The following is a 19,260-nucleotide window of genomic DNA, read 5'->3' as shown; positions in this document are numbered from 1 at the left end:
ATCCCTCCCAAGGCCCAGGATGATGCATCAAACAGAAGAGAAGCGCTACACAGTGACGGAAGGGACCAAGTAAAGCAGGGTCTGAGAAATAAGAACAAGGCAAGGCTTCACTCGGGAAATAATAAATATTTGGAGTAATAACGGGAAAAGTCATTTAGAAAATATTCATAAGAAAAGGAAAATGAACCGACAAGTCAAAGATGAAATAGAAATCCAAACAGCAAACAAACATATGAAAACACACACACAAAAATATGAACAGTGAGCAGAAATCAGATACTGAAGCAGAATAAAATAGTATAAAAATTTGGGGGGGGGCCAAGGCAGGGAAATAGGAATATGAATTGTTAGACTCTTTAAGGCTAAGAAACTAGCAATATTTAAAACATCAAAAACACAATACATTTTCACCTACAAGTCCCAGTTTGGGGGGGACATCCTCCTGAAACAACAGTTCACAGATTCCATGTCATAACGCTTACCATACAATTTACAGAAGCTGGAAACTGAAAAATCACCAAGAGGTCTCCAAAAGACACGGCTGAATAAAGTATGCATATCTACTAAGGATCATTAAATCCTTGACTTTTGTGTGGTCCATTACAAACTTATTCTGCAAAGAGACCACATCTTCTACTGACGCAGAGAGGCATCTGTAAAAACTGCCAAAATGCCAGGTAAAACACGAGACTCTTTTTAAGAAACAACTGAAAAGCCTCACACGTGTATGTCTACATTTTTTTTGCACCCAGTCTGTTGAGAAAAGCTGGAGTGAGTGACTATTAGGGTTGTCAGGAAGGTGAGGGTGGGTCATGAAGAAAAAATTTATTTTACACGACACCGGGTAGTTTTACTTAGAAGCATAAAAACAAAACTGTACTCAATGTTTAGTAAAGATGTGTGCTTTCACAGCCTACGCGCCCACAAAAATACGGCTGTTTAAAACAATCACCCCAAGACTACGTAATTGAGCACGTTTGAGGGTGGCAGGGAGTTGCCCTGTCCTGAGAACGGCCTGTGGTCGGTCAGGGCGTGGTGGGGCTGTCAGAGGCTTCCTCCAAACAGCGTTGCTCCACCATGGCACGGCCTGTTTTCAGTAGAGAGAAGAATGTGAGGAGAGGAGACAAAACAGAGCGGCCCTCCCCAGACACTGCTACCTGCACACAAGCCAAAGAAGCCCAAAACAAAGACATTCCCCATCTCACGCAGTAAGCGCTAAACTCAGCCGCAAATGGCATGCCTTCAACATGCTTCCTTCATCTTCAGTAGTGAAGCGCCAAATATTCAATAGCTTCCAGAAAAGACAGTGGCGAGTCTCAAGTTTATCTGTGAGAAGTTTGAAGTGAAAAATCTACAGCCAATTTTATTTTATTTCAAAGTGCATTACAGGAAAAAAAATACTGTGTTGACTGATAAATCGGTTTAGACAGAGTGAGGTAAAACAGATTAAGCAAAATCCCCTGAGGTCTGAATATATAACTCTTTAAAATTTGTTTATGGTTTGCCTGTATACATTTCTGCGAACCATGTGTATGCCTGGTACCCATGAAGGCCAGAAGACAGTATCAGATCCTTTGGACCTGGAGAGACAGATGTTTGCTGTGAGCTACCGTGTGGATGCTAGGAATCAAAGCAAGGCCCTCTGGATGAGCAGCCGGTGCTCTCTTAACCCCCAGCCATCTCTCAAGCCCCCAGATCATTTGCTTCTCTATTTAATGGGCTACCACAACACATAGTCATTGAATTAAAAATTTTAACTCAGAAAGACTAACATTTCACCTCAAGACACAAAGGCAGGCTTGAGCATTCTAGAGTGGGAAGCGCCTGCCAAACCACAGCCAATTCCGTGGCGTAATAATGGCATGGTTTTCTGGTTTAGGCTCAGGGAAGGAAGTGTTTGTTACAGACTTGGCTTTAAACTCATAAAAATGTGGCCAGGAAACCGCACGGGTTCCCACAAGCCCTGTTGGGCATGGCCCCTATCCCTTACGCAGTCTCAGAGAGACTATAAACATACAGACACCACGCTCTGTCTACACTCCACTATGGAAGAGCACCTGGAAAGGAAAATCCATTGACTTAAATAAGATGATAAGGAAATCAGAGAGAAGCCATGCTGGAGTCACATGACACTGCCTCTCTTTCAGAATGCAAGGTGACAAAGCATGAGCTACTGTTTGCACACACACACACCACACACATACACACACCACACACATACATAATACACACACCACACACATACACACACACACACATCCACACGCATACATACACATATCCCACACACATACACACCACACATCCACACACACACATACATACACACACCACACGCATATATAACATACACACACACATGCCACACACACACCACACATACACACCACACACACACATCCACACGCATACATACACATATACCACACACATCCACACCACACATCCACACGCATACATAATACACACACACCACACACACACCACACATACACACACACACATACATACACACACCACATGCATATATAACATACACACACACATGCCACACACACACCACACATACACACCCACACGCATACATATGCATACACACACACCACACACACACACAGAGACACACACACACACACACCACACACCCACACGCATACATAATACACACACACCACACACACACCACACACACACCACACATACACACATACATATGCATACACACACACCCACATCCACACACATATATATACACACACCACACATCCACATGCATACATACACACACACACACACACACACACACACACACACACACCCCAAAGGAAAACAGATTAAAAGAGAGTGTGAGGGTTTTCTTCATATCGTCTTTACACAGAAAGCTTAATACACGCCCTCCAGTGCCACCTAACACCAAGGCAAGCAGGAGGAAGGAATACCCCGAGTTCCCAGACGAAACCAATTCACTGGTCCATACAGGCTTTTTAAATAGGTGCAGTTGTAAGACTGATGCTGTGAATTTTGTTACATTTACAAGAAAAATAGTTTGGTTCCATGCCACACAGTAGGAGGAAAATGTTAAGTTTGGGGGTAAACATGGCATGTCCCTGATATGAAAACAGTAAAGATGTCCAGTACTTCAAGTACAAGTCAATGCTCCAGGAACATCCAAGTCCATGATATTCCAGAATGAAACAACTTCCCGTCAGACGTATCCTGTTTGGCTAAGTCTCAGTCACAATGGGAAACGAAAGCCAGAACATCAGGAAGAGTGAGGCAAAGAGAAGCCATCCTCAGGGGCTTGCCCGCTAGGTTTTACCGCCAGCCACCTCCCCCTTGCCCTACCCATCCAAGCTTCCTCTACAACCGTCTTCTGCTTTTCTGACCTTCTCTCCCTGCATCCCTCCCCACGACCCCATTCCACACGCACTTTATCTGAGTCTGTAACCATGGAACTCACTTCTCCTGAAAACAGGATGTCCATTTGCTAGGCAGTTCCCACGCTCCCTTAATGAGTACAAACCTGCCTGCTGCATCCCAGGCTCACCAGCAGGACTAACAGCCAGGCTGACCATGACGGGACCAGACCCAGGCCCAAGTGTCCACTGAAAGCCTGGCCCTTCACACGTCACACCTCTGAGTAGGCCACCAGAATGCACAGGTGACTGACAGAGCCACACTTTCAATAGTCCACCTGGTAGCCCCCTGGGAGAAAGACAATACACCCCAACCCCCTTTTCCTTGAAAAATTATGATGGCCAGGTAGGAGGAGAAGAAAAGACTGAGATTCTTACACAGCTTCATGGCGGGAAACGTAGATTTGCTGGCTTTGTTATGTTTTGCTTTGCTTAAGCTAGGCGCTTGCTATGACCTGAGATGACCTTGACCTTGCATCCTTCCTGTCTCAGCCTCCCCAGCGGTGCGTGCTGCCATGCCTGTCTTAAAATTACAGATGTCAAATAACTACCATGAGGCTCAAACAACCTGAACTTCATCGTAGGCAACCATTCTGTTCACCGAGTACACCCAACATTCCTTTCTGATTTCCAGAGTGTACCAACACGCTGCTTCAATAGACTAAGAATCAAACTTGTCCAAGCACGGTGAGATGGGAGCTCCTGAGCACCCAGAAACAGAGCAGGATGCACGTATGGGTGTCCACCAATGCCCACACTTCCTAACAAGGCCCTGGGTTTCAGCAACACACACACACACTCACACACACACGCACACACACATGCACACACTCACACACAGACACACACTCACACACTCCCATACATACACATATACACACACTCACACACAGACACACTCTCACACACTCACATACATACACATACATACACACATATACACACACTCACACTCAAACACACACACATTCACACACACACACACACACACTCACACACACACACCTAGCATGAAAATAAACACAGAAGCCAAAACTCCGCCAGGCTAAGGCATAGGTCCCAATGGAAGCTCTAAAGTTAGCTTTAATGGGCAGGTGCTAAAAAGATTCTGTGGAAATAGCTAAGTCTTGAAGAAAAACAATACTCTATAAAGCCCCAGCTGGGGAGGAAGATTTATATCTGAGAACAACCATGTCATCTAAGAAAAAAGGTCAATGCTGGAAGCCAGTCTATTTTCAATTCTATGTAGACACACCATGTTTCTATTATAGTGTTTAACATGTGGGTGTGTACAGCCACCAACCCACTTTATTATACACACACACACACACACACACACCAGACAGGCAGTCACACTTTAAAAAGAGTCAGGCACAGACACTCTCACAGGAGTCTGGGACAAGGATATTCATTGTAGCATTGTTCAGAGTAAGAAAAATGCAAACAGCTCGAGCTAAAGTGTTTATACAGTACAATAAAAATGACTGGCCAAAACAAGGCTAAATGTGTGACTATTGAACACCCGTAAAACCACACACACACACACACACACACACACACACACACACACACTCGCCACCCGATGTCTTTACGGTAAACGTGTTAATCAAAACAAAATCGAAGTATAATGCGTCACAGTGAATGCTTGTGTTGGGGGCTGTGGAGAGGAACATGGGAGCAAAGGCAATGTTAAAAGGACCGCCATCTGTCACTAAGGTCACATTTTAAAAAGTGCATATGCTAATGAGGCGATACGGCAGCACAGGGCTCTGGGCAGTGCCCACACGGTCTAGTTTTTCCTTGAGCTTCCCAGTAACTCTGGGGTTTCTCAAAATTGCAAAATTCACGAAGAGCCTGGCTTTGCTGTTGTTTCCTTGTATTTTGTTTGTTTTGGGTGACCCAGGAATACGCTCTGCAACTTTGGCGGTCCCTCTTGAGTTGAAAATTACTACAACCATCCTCTGGCGGAACTGTGGCTGTTAATTTAAGATCGGGTGCCCAAGTGTGCCGGCTGCTTGACACAAACCAGGTCATTTGAAAAGGAGCCTCAGTGGAGACATTGCCCCCAACCAGGCTGGACTGTGGGCCGGACTGCGTTCATTTTCTTGATTGACAAGCGAGGGCCCAGCTCACTATGGACAGTGCCACCCTAGGATGGCAGTCCTGGGTGCTGTAAGAAAGCAGGCTGAGCAAGCCATGAGAATACCAGTCAGCAGCTCCCTTCCATGGCCCCTGCTTCAGCTTCAGCTCCTGCCTCTAGTTTGCTGCACTGAGCTCCTGCCCTGGCTTCTTCTTCCTTCAGTGATGGAGAGTGAAGCTGAAATAAACCCTTTCCTCCCCAGGCTGTTTTCGGTCATAGAGTTTTCACAGAGCTAGCAACATTAACTAATCAACTTACGTTAGCTGGGCAACATCCTTTACAGCCACGTCCAATGAACATAATTTAAGTAGGAGGAGCCCAAGTAAGAGAGAATACTAGGTATATATAGGCATGTATTTGGGTTATTTCCTCAATATTTGTGCTGACGGCGTTTTAAAAATAGCAACATATTTTGTAGGGCATTTTCTGGGAAATAGACCCGAAGTGTCACTAGTGCAAAGTAAATGCTGCCGCCGCCACCCCCATTCACGTCAGGAAGCCAACAGTGACAATCAGAAAGCCATCAGTGTTATTATTTTAAGAGAGCCATGGAATGAGAAACATTTAGCATTCAGTGGAGAGTGGGAATATTAGGATGTACTCACCTTGGCAAGTTCAGGCAGGTAGCTATCCAAACCAGAACCGGAACCTTCCAGTTTGCTTTGTTCATCATCTAAATGACAAAAGAGATCAACCGACTGAGTCATGCATAGTTGTAACTGCCTTGTTTAATATAAGCAAAGGAACCTGAACGCATGGGTTCTCACGTCTGGAAGAACATTCCAGACAGCTCAGAGCTTTGGAATGACATTGATGGCCAAGCCCAGTAGGGAGAGTGGCAACACCCAAGACCTTGTGCAGCTAAGATCCCCATCCTCAACTTTCTCCACACTAGCATTTAAGTAAGAGGTGCACAACATCCTTCACAGCCCACCCCCAACAGAACCTGTCAGCTGTGTTCACAGCCACATCCAATCAGAGGCTTTGGTGGGGCCAAGGAAATAGTAGTTTGGATTCTTTTTCTAATTCTCAGATAATTTGGGATACACCCAGAGTTTTCATTTATGAGCTTGTGTAATATTAAAGAACATACATCAAAAACACAGCTGAAGCCAGGCAGTGGTGGCATGCACCTTTAATCCCAGCACGTAAGAGGCAGATGCAGGTGTATCTTTGTGAGTTCAAGATCAGCCTGGTCTACACAGCTAGTTCCAGGATGCCCAAGGCTACATAGAGAAACCGTGTCTTTAAACATAAAATAAAATAAGCGCTCTCTCTCTCTCTCTCTCTCTTTCTCCCTATCTATATATTTATCTATCTAACACACACACACACACACACACACACACACACACCTGATTCCCTGTAATTTAGAGTAAGGTTCCTGTCTATCTTTACTTTGTCTTCATAATCCCAAAGGGTGATACCAACAACAACAGTAACTTTCTTACTTTTAGAGATGGATTCCATGCCAGGGGCTACAGGTACATTCTTAAGCTAAGTCCTTCCACTGGTAATAAATATTCTTTTCAATCATGCTCTCCCCTACCCACCCACCCAACTTTTATTTTTCCTTAAAGACAGGTTATCAGGTAGCCCAGGCTAGACTCGAACTTACTATGTAGCCAAGGATGACCTTGAACTTCTGATCCTCCTGCCTCAAACTCCTAAATGTTAGGATTACAGATGTATACTACCACACAAGGGTTATGCAGTGCTGGGAACCTAAGGCTTCATACATGAAAGGCAAGTGATGGGAGATGTCATTCTGTATATGTTTCTCATACTGGTTAATAATAAAGCACTGTTGGCCAATAGGAAAGGAAGATAGGAGGGACTAGGAGACAAGGAGGAAATAGGAAGGAGGAAGGAGGAGTCAAGATGGAGGGTCTGAAGAAAACAGTATGCTGCCAGCTCCCCGGTAAGAGAAAAACATAGATCAACAGAAATGGGTTAATACTTAAGACAGAGCTAACCGATAAGAAACAAGTAGCCGGGCCAACAGTGTTGTATCAAATACAGAGTCTCTGTGTATTATTTGGGGCTGGCGGCGTGGCGGCGGGACAAGACCGGGCGGCGGCAGGCGGAAAAACCTGTACGCCTTACAGGCAAGGACTCCACCAACTCAACAACATCCCTACGTCTTACTTCCATTTTCAAGTAGAAACCAAGACGCAGAAAACTTAAGTAGTTTGTCCAAGGCCACATCACTAAAAAGCGACATTCTTGGGACTCGTATCCAGGCCTGCCTCCCCACACCATGGTTGTTATGCTACTTACCTTCCAAACAAACACCGACAAAGTACTGATTCTTTTTCTTTTGCGTTTTTTCCTGAGACCAGGGCTCACTATGCAACCCCAACTGACCTGCAACTCCCTAGACAGTTGGCTGCCGCCTCGAAACCTGTGCCTCTTGCCTCTGCTCCCCGCGTGCTAGAATTACAGGTAACCCCCACGCCTGGCTTCAGGGCAGTCGAATCTAGCATGACAAGAGCCTTTGCTGATGGGCGTGTCTTCCATGCCTCTTGAGGGTCTACCCACCTTCATGAGAGTCCCCATTTCTCTTTTCTTGCATGGCAGCTTCGAAGTTGAGCTGAAGGATCTTGTTGAGAACTGCAACCCAGTCCTCCATCTCCGCCTCACTGTCTGCTGCCAGAAGGTAGCTGCTTTTGTCCTGCATCTTGAGCTCAAAAGCAAAGCGCCTGACTCTGTTGTTCTGTGGTGGAGAAGGTTGAAAGAAACACAACACTGGCAGGCAGCTCCGGGTAATCCGCCCTGGTTGTTAATGGAGCCATCTTATTGGAACTCTGCTGCTCCTTCAAAGCTGCAAACTCCCTCCCCGTGAACCCCCAAACCCCACCACGGTCCGCCTCCTCCACTTTTAACCTCCCCATCTGATCACCCATCTTTCTAAAAGCTTTATTTTTAGTTTATGTACATGTGGGTGCTTTGTCTGTGCTAGAATGTGCACCGTGTGTGTGTGTGTGTGTGTGTGTGTGCGTGTGTGTGGCCTGTCCTGGAGGAGGTCAGAAGAGGGCATCAGAATCCCTGGAACTGGGGTTACAGACAATCCGTGCGTCACCGCATGTGTGGTGGGAATCGAACCTGGGTCCTCTGCTAAAGCAGTATGTGCTGGGGCCCAGAGGTGGCCCAGTGATTAAGAGCCTTTGCTGCTTTCTTGCTTTAAATTTTAGCATTTATTATTTTCAACTATGTTTCCATGTGCGTATGCGCACGCATGTATGTATGTGCACCTGAGTGCAGGTACCCGTGGAGGTCAGAGGCATCAGAGCTCCTGGAGCTGGAGTTAAGGACACCTATAAGCCACTTGGCATGGCTGCTGGGAACCAAACTTGGGCTCTTACCTACTGAGTCATCTTTTAGGTGTCATTACCTTTCCTATCCATTTATGTATTACTTGTCCCCTGCAATGGCACAGAAAACCCTCAAGGACACAGGTTGCTCATTCTCTTCACTTAATGTTACATGCAGAATGTCTGGCACTTACTGGCATTTGAAAAATAGCTGAATCTATAACATTTCACATGTAAATGTCATATTCAGTTTAACAACAACAACAACAAAATCAAGTTGTATTCCACCATTACCTTTCTAACAGCTATCTATCTACCAGTCTGCTTAGCTTATTTCCCTGCAATTTTCCATCATTTATGAATCCTAAAGGCATGGGGATGTACCGTCTCCAGTTCACATCCCCATTATGGGACAGAAGATAAGTAAGTATAGACCAAGGTCCGTCCCCCCTTGGTGCTGCTCACATTCGGGTCCAACATTCTTTTCACAAGGGGCTATTCTACGTGTTCTACTATGCCTCGTGACATCCTGGCCTCCGCCTTCCACAGTGTCAGTGAAACAGCTATGACTCAAAAACATCTCCAGACACTGACAAATATATCCCGGAGGCAAACACTCCTGGCTAACCGCATTGCACAGAAGTTCATCTCTGAAGAACAGAGTCCACACAGGCTGAAGGAGGCAGGATGCCCCGACACCCAGAAGTCTGCAGTTCAAGGATGCTTCACGGCGTAGCGCCCAGCACAAGGTGACCCAAGGCCTGCCATTTTTGCATCACAGTGTTTAGAACCCTGAAGCTAAGTGTCTCTGGGCAAGGCCACACAAAGCACCATGCGCAGACCGCCGGCTGAAGGCTCAGTAATTGCTGCCTTGGGTCTCACTTAAACGCAGAGGTAGGGTTCGAAAGGAATGAAAGCTGGAAACGAAGGAGTTTTGTATTTGGGGAACCACCCACTCCCCGGACAGACAGAAGTCAAGAGAAAGCACTGGGCCTTGAGTCTAAGTTATCCTTTCTGAGGCCCTTTCTTTACCTGCAGCACAAGTCTAACTGACCCCCGTGGCTCTGACATACTTTAAGTATTTAAGACTCGAGCTCTCTTTCAGGGTCTACCTGGAGACTTCCCCCTTAGGCATTTCCAGTCACAGCAGCAATCAGCTATTGTTTTTAATAACATCCAAAGAGGGCGGGGCCAACAGAGGGGTGTGGGAGCAGCACGAAGGGATAGGAAAATGTGTTAGCAAATGTATGTATGTATATGAATATCTCCTTATAGGGGGTATAGGACAAAAGAGAGGTGTGTGAGGGCCGTGAGAGGGTAGAGAAGTGTTTTATATACTATATATATTTTTATGAAGATCTCCTTTTGGGGGTGGGGCTACCAGAAGGGGGAGGGGCCACCAGAAGAGGGAGAGGCATGAGAGGATAGTGTGTTAACATACAATGTATACTTATATGAACACAGTATCATGAACAATAAATATAAATGATCAAAAATAAAAGCTAAAAGTACATATTCTAAAGGTTTCTTTTTTTTTTTTTCCAAAACCACTTAAATCACAACTTTTTGTCTCTTTGTTGTTGTTGTTGTTTGAGACAGGGTCTCCCGTAAGCCAGGATGCCCTCAGACCCCCTAGGTAGCCAAGAAAGACTTCAAACTCTGGGATTTCTTGCCTCCGTCTCCCAAGTGCTACGATTTCAAGTGTGCTCTACCACAAATGGCCTTAACTTACAGCCTTTAATACTCAGCTTCAAACAGGCAAGGTAAAAGGGAAATAACTCTCTGGAAGACTCATATGTAGTTCAGCAAATGGGAGATGATACATATGCAGAAAGAGTCAGAAGGGACAGACAGACACTGGGGTCAGACCTCAGACCCAAGAGGCCAGTGACTCGACGGAAACGATCCAGCAGCAAGCACCTGTGTACTGTGATGCAGACTCGAAGCTACACACTCTGGTCAAACAAACGTCCTACTTCACAACGTTGGTGGGGGGAAAATATATATATATATATATATACATATATATATATATATATTCATGTATGTATGTATATATATACTATATATATATATATATGTGTGTGTGTGTGTGTGTGTGTGTGTGTATATGTATATATATATATATCTTTGCTTTCCACCATGCAAGGAAATTCAGCTGAAAAAGTCAGCTTCAAAGTTTTCAACTTCACACAAATGAAGCTTCAGCTTGGATATCTGACACAGGAAGCCACTAAACTGTCACTAATGAATCACCTTAATACTATCAGCGCACTTTGACATGCTTTAATATAACGGATATTCACACTGGCAGCCTGGTGGGCGGTGGCTGCCTGCAGAGGGTCTCCCAGCCCATTGGCTGTCGCTGACAGTGAAGTCACGGTACAGCCTAGATCCAGGGCTCAGACACATGTCCACTGTCAGTGGTCTGGGGTCCTGACCTGTGGCTTACGGGTTCCCCAAAAAATTAAACATGCCAAGGGCTAACTACACGTCTGTGCTCTGGCTGTTTTCAAAAGCCAGCAATGCTCCTCACCAGATGCGCTACGCCATCAGCTGTAACAGACGATTCCTCTACTTTGGTTCCCTTGCAGCCGGGTTGTCCCAGTCCCCACCTCTAGTCCCTTCTGCTACCCACTCTCCGTCTGTGTCCTGCACACTTGTGACTCGGGAGTGCCAGTTTTCACTTCTAACAAGGACGAGGCCATGATCGCCAGAGCACCGGACAAAAATCGACGAAAACACTATTCCCAGGTAGGGTAGGCGCACGGTGCCTGTGGTCCCAACAGAAGAAAAATAAAGGCACACACTGACTTCAGCACCTGGCTGGACAGAGACACCATCAGGGTCTGTGCCATCTTGCCGAGGTAAAGCTACCGACCAAACCCGTGTGAAGACACACAGCACACATAGGAAAATCTCTGCAACAGGGTAAGATGAAAGACAGCGGGAAGACAGACATTGTAGCAGTGTCCAGGCTAGCCGCTCCTACACAAGCTCCTCATAGAATCAAGCTCCTGGCCAGTGCCCCCTGCTTCTCTGGTGAGGCTGAACCCTCCCACTATCTAGCTGACAGGGACATTGTTCACTGGTCGGTCGGCCACAGAGAACCTCTGTCCTAGGGCCTCAGAAGGACCACATTCACACCCTTCATTGTGCCACTGCTCGGGCAGATTCTGACAAGCGGGGTGCTTGTGTTTTTTTTACACACTGTGAATTGTGAAAGGGAACGAGTCTCCACATTAGAGAGTGAACGCCCCAGTTTGGTGGGTTTTACTATACCGCCCAGGCTGGCCTTGAACCTAAGATCCCCCAATCCCCACCGCCCCTTCATTCTCCTGCCATCACACCCAAACATGCCGGCCGTGTTTGGAAGCGCTTCCCCAAATCTGCTGCAGACCACAAACCTTGACGGAATTCTTTCCTACTCACCTGAATCACACCCATGCAGGAATCCAGGAAAATGGACCCTTTGGGTTCCTTGGAGACCTTTTCGTCTTTATAAAAATTTAGATTATAGGACCCATCACCGAGTTGGATCAGGTGGAAAAAACGCCTCTTGAATGACTGAAAACAGAAACCGGACAACGCTTCTTTTTAAACGGACAGTAGGAGCTGACAAGTCATGAACACTCTTGAAAACACAAGCCAGGATCCTGTAACCCCGGTGGGATTCTAGCCAATGCTGCTGGCAACTGGACTGGCTAGAGGAAGACCCCACCACCACCACCACCACCACCATGGCTCAAGGTCCTCCCGCCTATCTGCCTTGAGAAGGCTTCGCCATCACCCACGGAGCTTGAGATTTTACACAGCCACTCAAGAGTAGGGAAAGGAGTTGCAGTTTAGAGACAGAGGCGCTCTCGGTCCCCAGAGCCCTCACTCACACAACAGGGGATGTCTTCCAGTCATGCCGCATCAGGACTTTGGAGCATGGGGCGTTCTGGCAGCCAGCCCTTCCCTGGTTTGCACCTCACCTTCCTCTCAGTTTCTTTTTCTCCTTACGCGTCCCCACAACTTCCTTAACTACTTTTACTCTTTTTAATTTTAATCTTTCTCACTATGTGCCAGAGGTTGTGGGACGGCCCTGGATATGGAGGTCCAGGCAGCCGTGAGCTGCCCGACAGGGGTCCTGAGACTTGAACTCGGGTCTTTCAGAAGGAAAGCGCTGACAATGTCCCTTTTGTGGAGGAAAGGCAGCGCGAGAGCCCTCTTACCCTCATGGTCACGCTGATGGCACTGTTCATGTTGCCTTTGTATAGCCAGCCATGCTTGGTAATCCCACCCTTCTGAGACCCAAGGGAAGCAGCATCCTAGGAGGGAAGGAAACACCACAACATCAGTCCGCTGCTTGCGTAGATTGTTGTCTGTGAGCTTCAGCACGGGAAAACCATTCCACCAGTGCCGAGTTGGCCAACTACGGCTCTATCAGGGACACCGGTGCTTCGGGGTCGCACTAGAGTCCGTTTGCCGGCGAAGGAGGAATGTACCTGCATTTCAGGACACCCTGCTCCCTTAGAGGTTGGGCTAGTTCTAGCCAAAGCTTTTGAGGGTTGAATGAGCGGCAGAAAACACACATCACTCAGTCATACTGCCTCACCCGGTTTCACGCAAAAAGTTTTCAAGCTATGCTCCTCCTCCTCCTTTGCGGTCAGAGGCTTGCTTCAGGGAAAGGTGAATAAAGAATAAGAAATACAAGGCAATGCAGAAAGGAGATGTGAAAGGAAGGGTAGGGAAAGGAGAAACAGGCGCTGGAACATGGGTGCATCCTCGAGCTACGACCTGCCCAGTGAGGACTGGGTGTGGCGTGTTGAGCACCGAGCTGGCGGCCACTAAAAATTTATTAGGCATGCACCACGCACGTCCCGGTGTGAGCTAGCAATGCAGCCATGGATAGATGCACATCAACGTTGTCTAACACAGAACTGTGAAGTTACTTGAAACTTTTTGACATTTTTTTTTTCCCTCTGTGACTTGACTGCACAGTGTGTGGACTACGCAGCTGACGACATCATTTGGCAATGACGAAGGCTGGACGCGCCTGAGAGACACCGTGAGCAGACAGAGGCAGACCACAAATGGCCATGTCCTCTGTCACAAGACAGACAAGTTCGGGGAAGGGCCGGCCTCCAGCTTTGTCTCAAAACATTTGTGGTTTCAGCACTGTTATTATTGGAACTGAGAAATCATTTAGTTGTCAAGGGTTTCCTAAGCTACTGGGCACCTGTCCATGTACACCTTCACTAAGTCCTCCTGACATTATAATAGAACTTAAAAAAAAAAACACTGAGTGGCCCGACCTGGCCCATAGAACTCGTTATGTAGATCAGGCTGGCCTTAACTTACAGAGATCCCCCTGCCTCTGCCCAGTGAGGGCTTGGAGTTAGCTTTTTCTGAGAATTACGCCTAAAACAAGTGGCTCCGCGAATACTGACTTCTACAAATGGTTAATGCCGTGCTCGGTTTACAGCTAAGGGAAAGGGAAGGGAGTCTAAGCTCATGAGGGCACCAAAAGATGATCAGAGATGCAGAGAAGGGTCTGTACTAAGCCTCTGTGGGAGTCCCCTCCGGGCTGGACACTCGTAGGGCCCTGAGCTCTTTATATACTTCTCTAAGTACTCTTTTCTCCAAGAGTCAGGGAGCTTACTGGAGCCAGACTGCACTAAAACAGTCCTGGGGAAATAAACATCCACCGTGGAAAAACTGTCTAAACCCGAGGTCTAAGTCGTCTTGGTATCTTTTAATAATGTGGCCAGACCTGATCCAAGCCTTCCAAGTGATCTCAGAACAAAACACAAGTCAGGGAACATGAGATGCTGAGCAGTGAAGATAAAGCAGGAAGGGGCCTTAAGTCAACCCAAAAATGTATTTTTGAAAAATTCTTCCTTCGCTTCATGAAACGTCCCAACCCCTGCTTGGGGTAAAGGCCGGCACCTCCCCGCAAAGCCTGTGGAATCAGTCTCAAGTGAGAAGGCAGATAGGAGGGAACAAGAACCCTACCTCATCTTTGTCCGCCTCCTCGTCAACTTCGTAGACGTGAACTGGGAGTTTATCCAATTTGGCCACTTTGCTTTAAAAAACGAGAAAGAAAACTTGCTGTGTGAGTGCATAATCAGGGGAGTCCATTTCCCCACCCGTCAGAGGAACCAGCCAGGAACAAGCCCAACAGTTGCGTCTACGGTAAAGAATATCACCATCCACACCATTGCTTTTCAGTGAGCCAAGGAACCCCAGCCAGAGGCCCACACTGTAGAAATGAAGACACAGCTTGTTAGAGCTATGAGGCCTATTACACATATGGAAGGGGACTGGGTACTCATTAAAAGATGGGACGATTTTTAATATAAAATATGAGGGATAAATCAATGAGGGGTTTCAAAGAATTCAGTTAGGAATTCTTGCTAATGCTCCATGGGGGGGGGACAAAAAAATCAACTGACAGTTAAAATCTAAACATGGAATACATGGACTCAGAATACATGTTTCTTTCATCATATAGACAGTCTGAGCGAGACAATCAAGGAAGGTAGATTTATTGGACCAAATGGGAATCATTCCCAAATCCCCAAGTGACCAATGGGCGACTATTGAGGACTATAGAGCTAAGATCCATGTGGAGAAAATAACGCTGGCAGGCAGTGTTCTCTCTGATGTTTAAAAGGAGGTGATCAGGAAGTTGGCTGGACACTCTAAGGAGTGGCTGGGCCACACACACACCCATTGGAAAAACAAACATCGAGGCCCAGCGAGAAAAATACAAAAGGCTCAAAACCTCACAGATGTAACAGACCCGATTTTCAGTGGCGACGGTGACTCTCAAAACTACCTGTCTCCATCTGCTGTGTTTCCCGCATCGATTACACTTCCCCTTGCCAGCGATGTGAAGACTACAGTCTTCACACGTTTCTTTTCAAAATACTCTTTTAAAGAAACACACACATATACACACACAGACTCAGAGAGAGAGAGAGAGAGAGAGAGAGAGAGAGAGAGAGAGCGCTATTCTCAAGAATTAAGCTGGAAAAAAAACCTTGATATGTGTGTCAACAGTGTAACAGATACACAGGACGAAACTGTTTTCGGGCATAGAAAATGAAATGTAACTGGAAATAGTCACATTACAGAAATTAGGCCGGCGTGGGAAACACAAATACGTGCTTTCTCTCATATGTGGAGCCTAAATTTTATACAGCTGCATAGAAATCGTGGCAACATGGATGACATAAAATAATGAGCCTGAAGATGTACGAGACAGACAGGAATGTGGACAGCGGTGGACACGCGGGGAGTATGCTCAAAGCCCGGGGCAGGCTTGAATGGAAATGTGATTAAGGATCCAGGATGTTCAATAAAAAAAAGACGACGTGGACACAAGAAAGTCAAAGGAGCTTGTGAACGGAGGAAGCAGACCAGTGTAGAGGGGCGCAGAGCATCGTAAAAGAGGGTTGGAGGCGCTCAGACTACCTTATACGAGGATGAAATGTCATGATGAAACTCATTACTTCGTACAGTTTAACAAATGCTAATAAAAGTGGTCAGCCTAATAAGCACAAAACCTCGGTGCACAATTATTTCCATAACAGAGTCCTTATCTTTTTTGTTACCTCAGTGGAAACTTTCTGGTTCTCCAAACGGAATTTCGGAAGAGAACTACGCCGCCCCCCCTACCTACCCCCACCCCGTCAGAGTATGACATCGGGTACTACAATCAAAAGCTACATCAGGCACACAGAAGCCGTCCGTGCTTTCACAACCTGACTGTGAAGATGAAGCCGCGCGCCTTCCTGAGCACACAAACCTGAAGCCCACGCATGCCAACGACTCACCTTGGAAGCTGCCGAAACTCTCCTGAGTAATCTTCATATTTGTACGTCACAAGATGCCAGTCAGAGTTGTAGGTTTTGATGCACTGTTGGGGGTTCAGAAAAAAGAAAAATGAGAGAGAGACGCAGAAAGTCAGGTGACTTTCTGGGGAGGCGCACCCTAGAGACAAAGTTCTGCCATCAATCATCTCCTGTCAGAATTCTACCTGCAGAGTCTCCCAGGAGGTGTAGGGCTTTGAACCAGTGAAGCACGACACTGTTCAAGTGTTCAATACCAGTGACCTGACAGCAGCTTTTATAAGGTGACACTTACTATCCCTGGGTTATGACCGTTTGTTTTTATTTAGAAAACAACAACAACAACAAATTGATGTTGCTACGGTGGTGTGAATGGGAACTCCCCCAGAGTTCACGCATACAAATGTCTGAGCCCCACTTCGTGGAACTGTTTGGGAAGGACCAGGAGGTGTGGTCTAGTTAGAGGGTGTGGCCTTGTTGGAGGAGGTGTGTCACTTCTGAGGTTCCAGAAGCCGGCACCATTCCCAAAGCCTCTCACTCAGGCTCCTGCTTGTGAACGAAGACGTAACTTCTCAATTCCTGCCTCACGACCATGTCTGTCTGCTGTGCTCCCTGCAACGATGGCCGTGGACTCACCCTCTGGCCTGCAACCCCCAGTAAACTCTCCTATAGGCTGCCTTGGTCCTGGCGTCTTACCACAGCAATGGAAAAGGTACTAAGACAGCTGCATTTATTTCTTTGTGTGTGGCGAATGCACATGCCTTTGCACTCAGGCTGGAGGGCACTAGCAGGCCTGGGCTTAGCGAACATGGAGGCACAGGCAGGCTTTGACCTTCCCCATTTCCTCTTCCTTATAAACCATGGGTAACGTCCCTAAAGACACGGAGGGCTGTTCCTGTTTGCCAGACTTTCCTCAGGCTGATTACCGCAGTCCAGCAATTAAAAGCCCCCTTTGGCTAACCTACTTAACCTGGGTTGTAGTGGGATAATCGCTTTATGTACACTGTGAAAATGTGTCACTCTGATTGGTTTAGTAAAAAGCTGAATGGCCAGTAGCCAGGCGGGATTTCTGGGCAGAGTCCTGGGAAGAAGGCGGTGGAGGCACCAGAAGACACAGGACAAGCAGGATGGGCACTATGGAGATGAGGTAATAAAGCCACAAGGCGGAGAGAAGATACTAGAAATGGGTCAATTTAAGTTGTAAGAGTTACTTAGAAACAAGCCTGAGCTATCGGCCAAGCTTTCATAATTTATAGTAAGTCTCTATGTTGTTTTTTTGCGACCCGGTGGCCCAAAGAAAAATCCGTTTACAAACACGTCCAATCGAAACATACCAGTGCATTCTAGCCCATTCTAACACACACACACACACACACACACACACACACACACACACTCATACACGTAAAATAACTTGGGTTGCAGCCATGGCTCAGGAGTTATAAATACTTCTTGTTCTTGCAGGGGATTTGGGCTCACCTCCTAGCACCTATACACAATGACTTTCAATCATCCATAACCCCAGTTCCAGGGAATCCAGCCCCCTCCCCTGACCTCCACAAAGGCCGGCATGAATATGGTACAAATGTACACAAGCAGGTAAAACACTCACATAACATAAATCAACCTATAGGAGCAGTTTTAGAACAACAAACAAAACCTCAAAAAATGTAACCGAGGATTCTCCCTACCCTTAAAAAAAATAACAAACAAAAACAAGGTAAACTTTTTTAAGGGGCAGGGAGAACGTAGTGACACTTGCCACATGCAGAAGTCAGAAGTCGGCAAACATTCTGTAGAAGTCCAGACAGTCCTAACACCATGAGCGTTCAGGGTCACATTATCTCTGCTCAAGTCGGTTCTATTATGACTACAGCCCAATATGTAAACAGATGGGTACAGCTGTGTGCTAATAAAACCTCTGTATAAACATACCTAGTGTGTGTGTGTAAGTCTGTATAAACATACTGTGTGTGTGTGTAAGTCTGTATAAACATACCTAGTGTGTGTGGAAGTCTGTGTCTGTATAAACATACTCTGTGTGTGTGTGTGTGTGTGTGTGTGTGTGTGTGAGCACATGTGTGAAGGGCTTTCTCCTTCTACACATGGGTCCTGGGTATCAGACCTCTGCTGACAGTCATTTTTCCCTACTGAGCCATCTTGCTGGCCCCCGAACTCATTTCTAAAGGAAGAAACATTTCAAGAAACAAAATTACAGAAACTAAATAGTCTCCTATTTAGGGACCCAAAACCATGCCATCTAGTGGGTGATGATGTCTCTTGTTCGGGATACTATTTGTGTGTCCAAACAAGAAAGAGTGTGATCACATCGCACACAGGTTAGGGATGCTCAGGCGTGGCTCTAATCACCGTCCTGAACCTACCCTGCAAAAGAGCCCATAATGCACTGCGGAGTCAACCATTTCCAACCCTACTAATGACCGGGTTCTCTTTACAAGTTACCCTTGAGTGTGCCTGTACAAGTCGCTATTTGGGAGTTACAAATGAGCTCTGCAGACATTTCTGTCCACTCTACACACCCAAAACTC

At 46.5% G+C, this 19,260-nt stretch overlaps 1 protein-coding gene across 1 annotated transcript in view; it reads right to left on the bottom strand.

The window, feature by feature from the left end:
• Nucleotides 1-19,260, bottom strand: part of Dock9 (dedicator of cytokinesis 9) — a 227,536-nt gene that overhangs the window by 92,535 nt on the left and 115,741 nt on the right. The window contains exons 4-9 of the mRNA XM_051195203.1: nt 16,697-16,779; nt 14,871-14,940; nt 13,088-13,183; nt 12,303-12,437; nt 8,098-8,272; nt 6,162-6,229 (exon numbers count right to left, since the gene is read on the bottom strand). Coding sequence (XP_051051160.1) covers nt 6,162-6,229; nt 8,098-8,272; nt 12,303-12,437; nt 13,088-13,183; nt 14,871-14,940; nt 16,697-16,779 — 627 coding nt within the window. The remainder of the gene's footprint in view (nt 1-6,161; nt 6,230-8,097; nt 8,273-12,302; nt 12,438-13,087; nt 13,184-14,870; nt 14,941-16,696; nt 16,780-19,260) is intronic.

Source organism: Phodopus roborovskii, unplaced genomic scaffold (genome assembly GCF_943737965.1).
Source record: "Phodopus roborovskii unplaced genomic scaffold, PHOROB, whole genome shotgun sequence".
NCBI classification, from domain to species: domain Eukaryota; kingdom Metazoa; phylum Chordata; class Mammalia; order Rodentia; family Cricetidae; genus Phodopus; species Phodopus roborovskii.
This window is presented reverse-complemented; position numbering and strand designations above follow the sequence as displayed.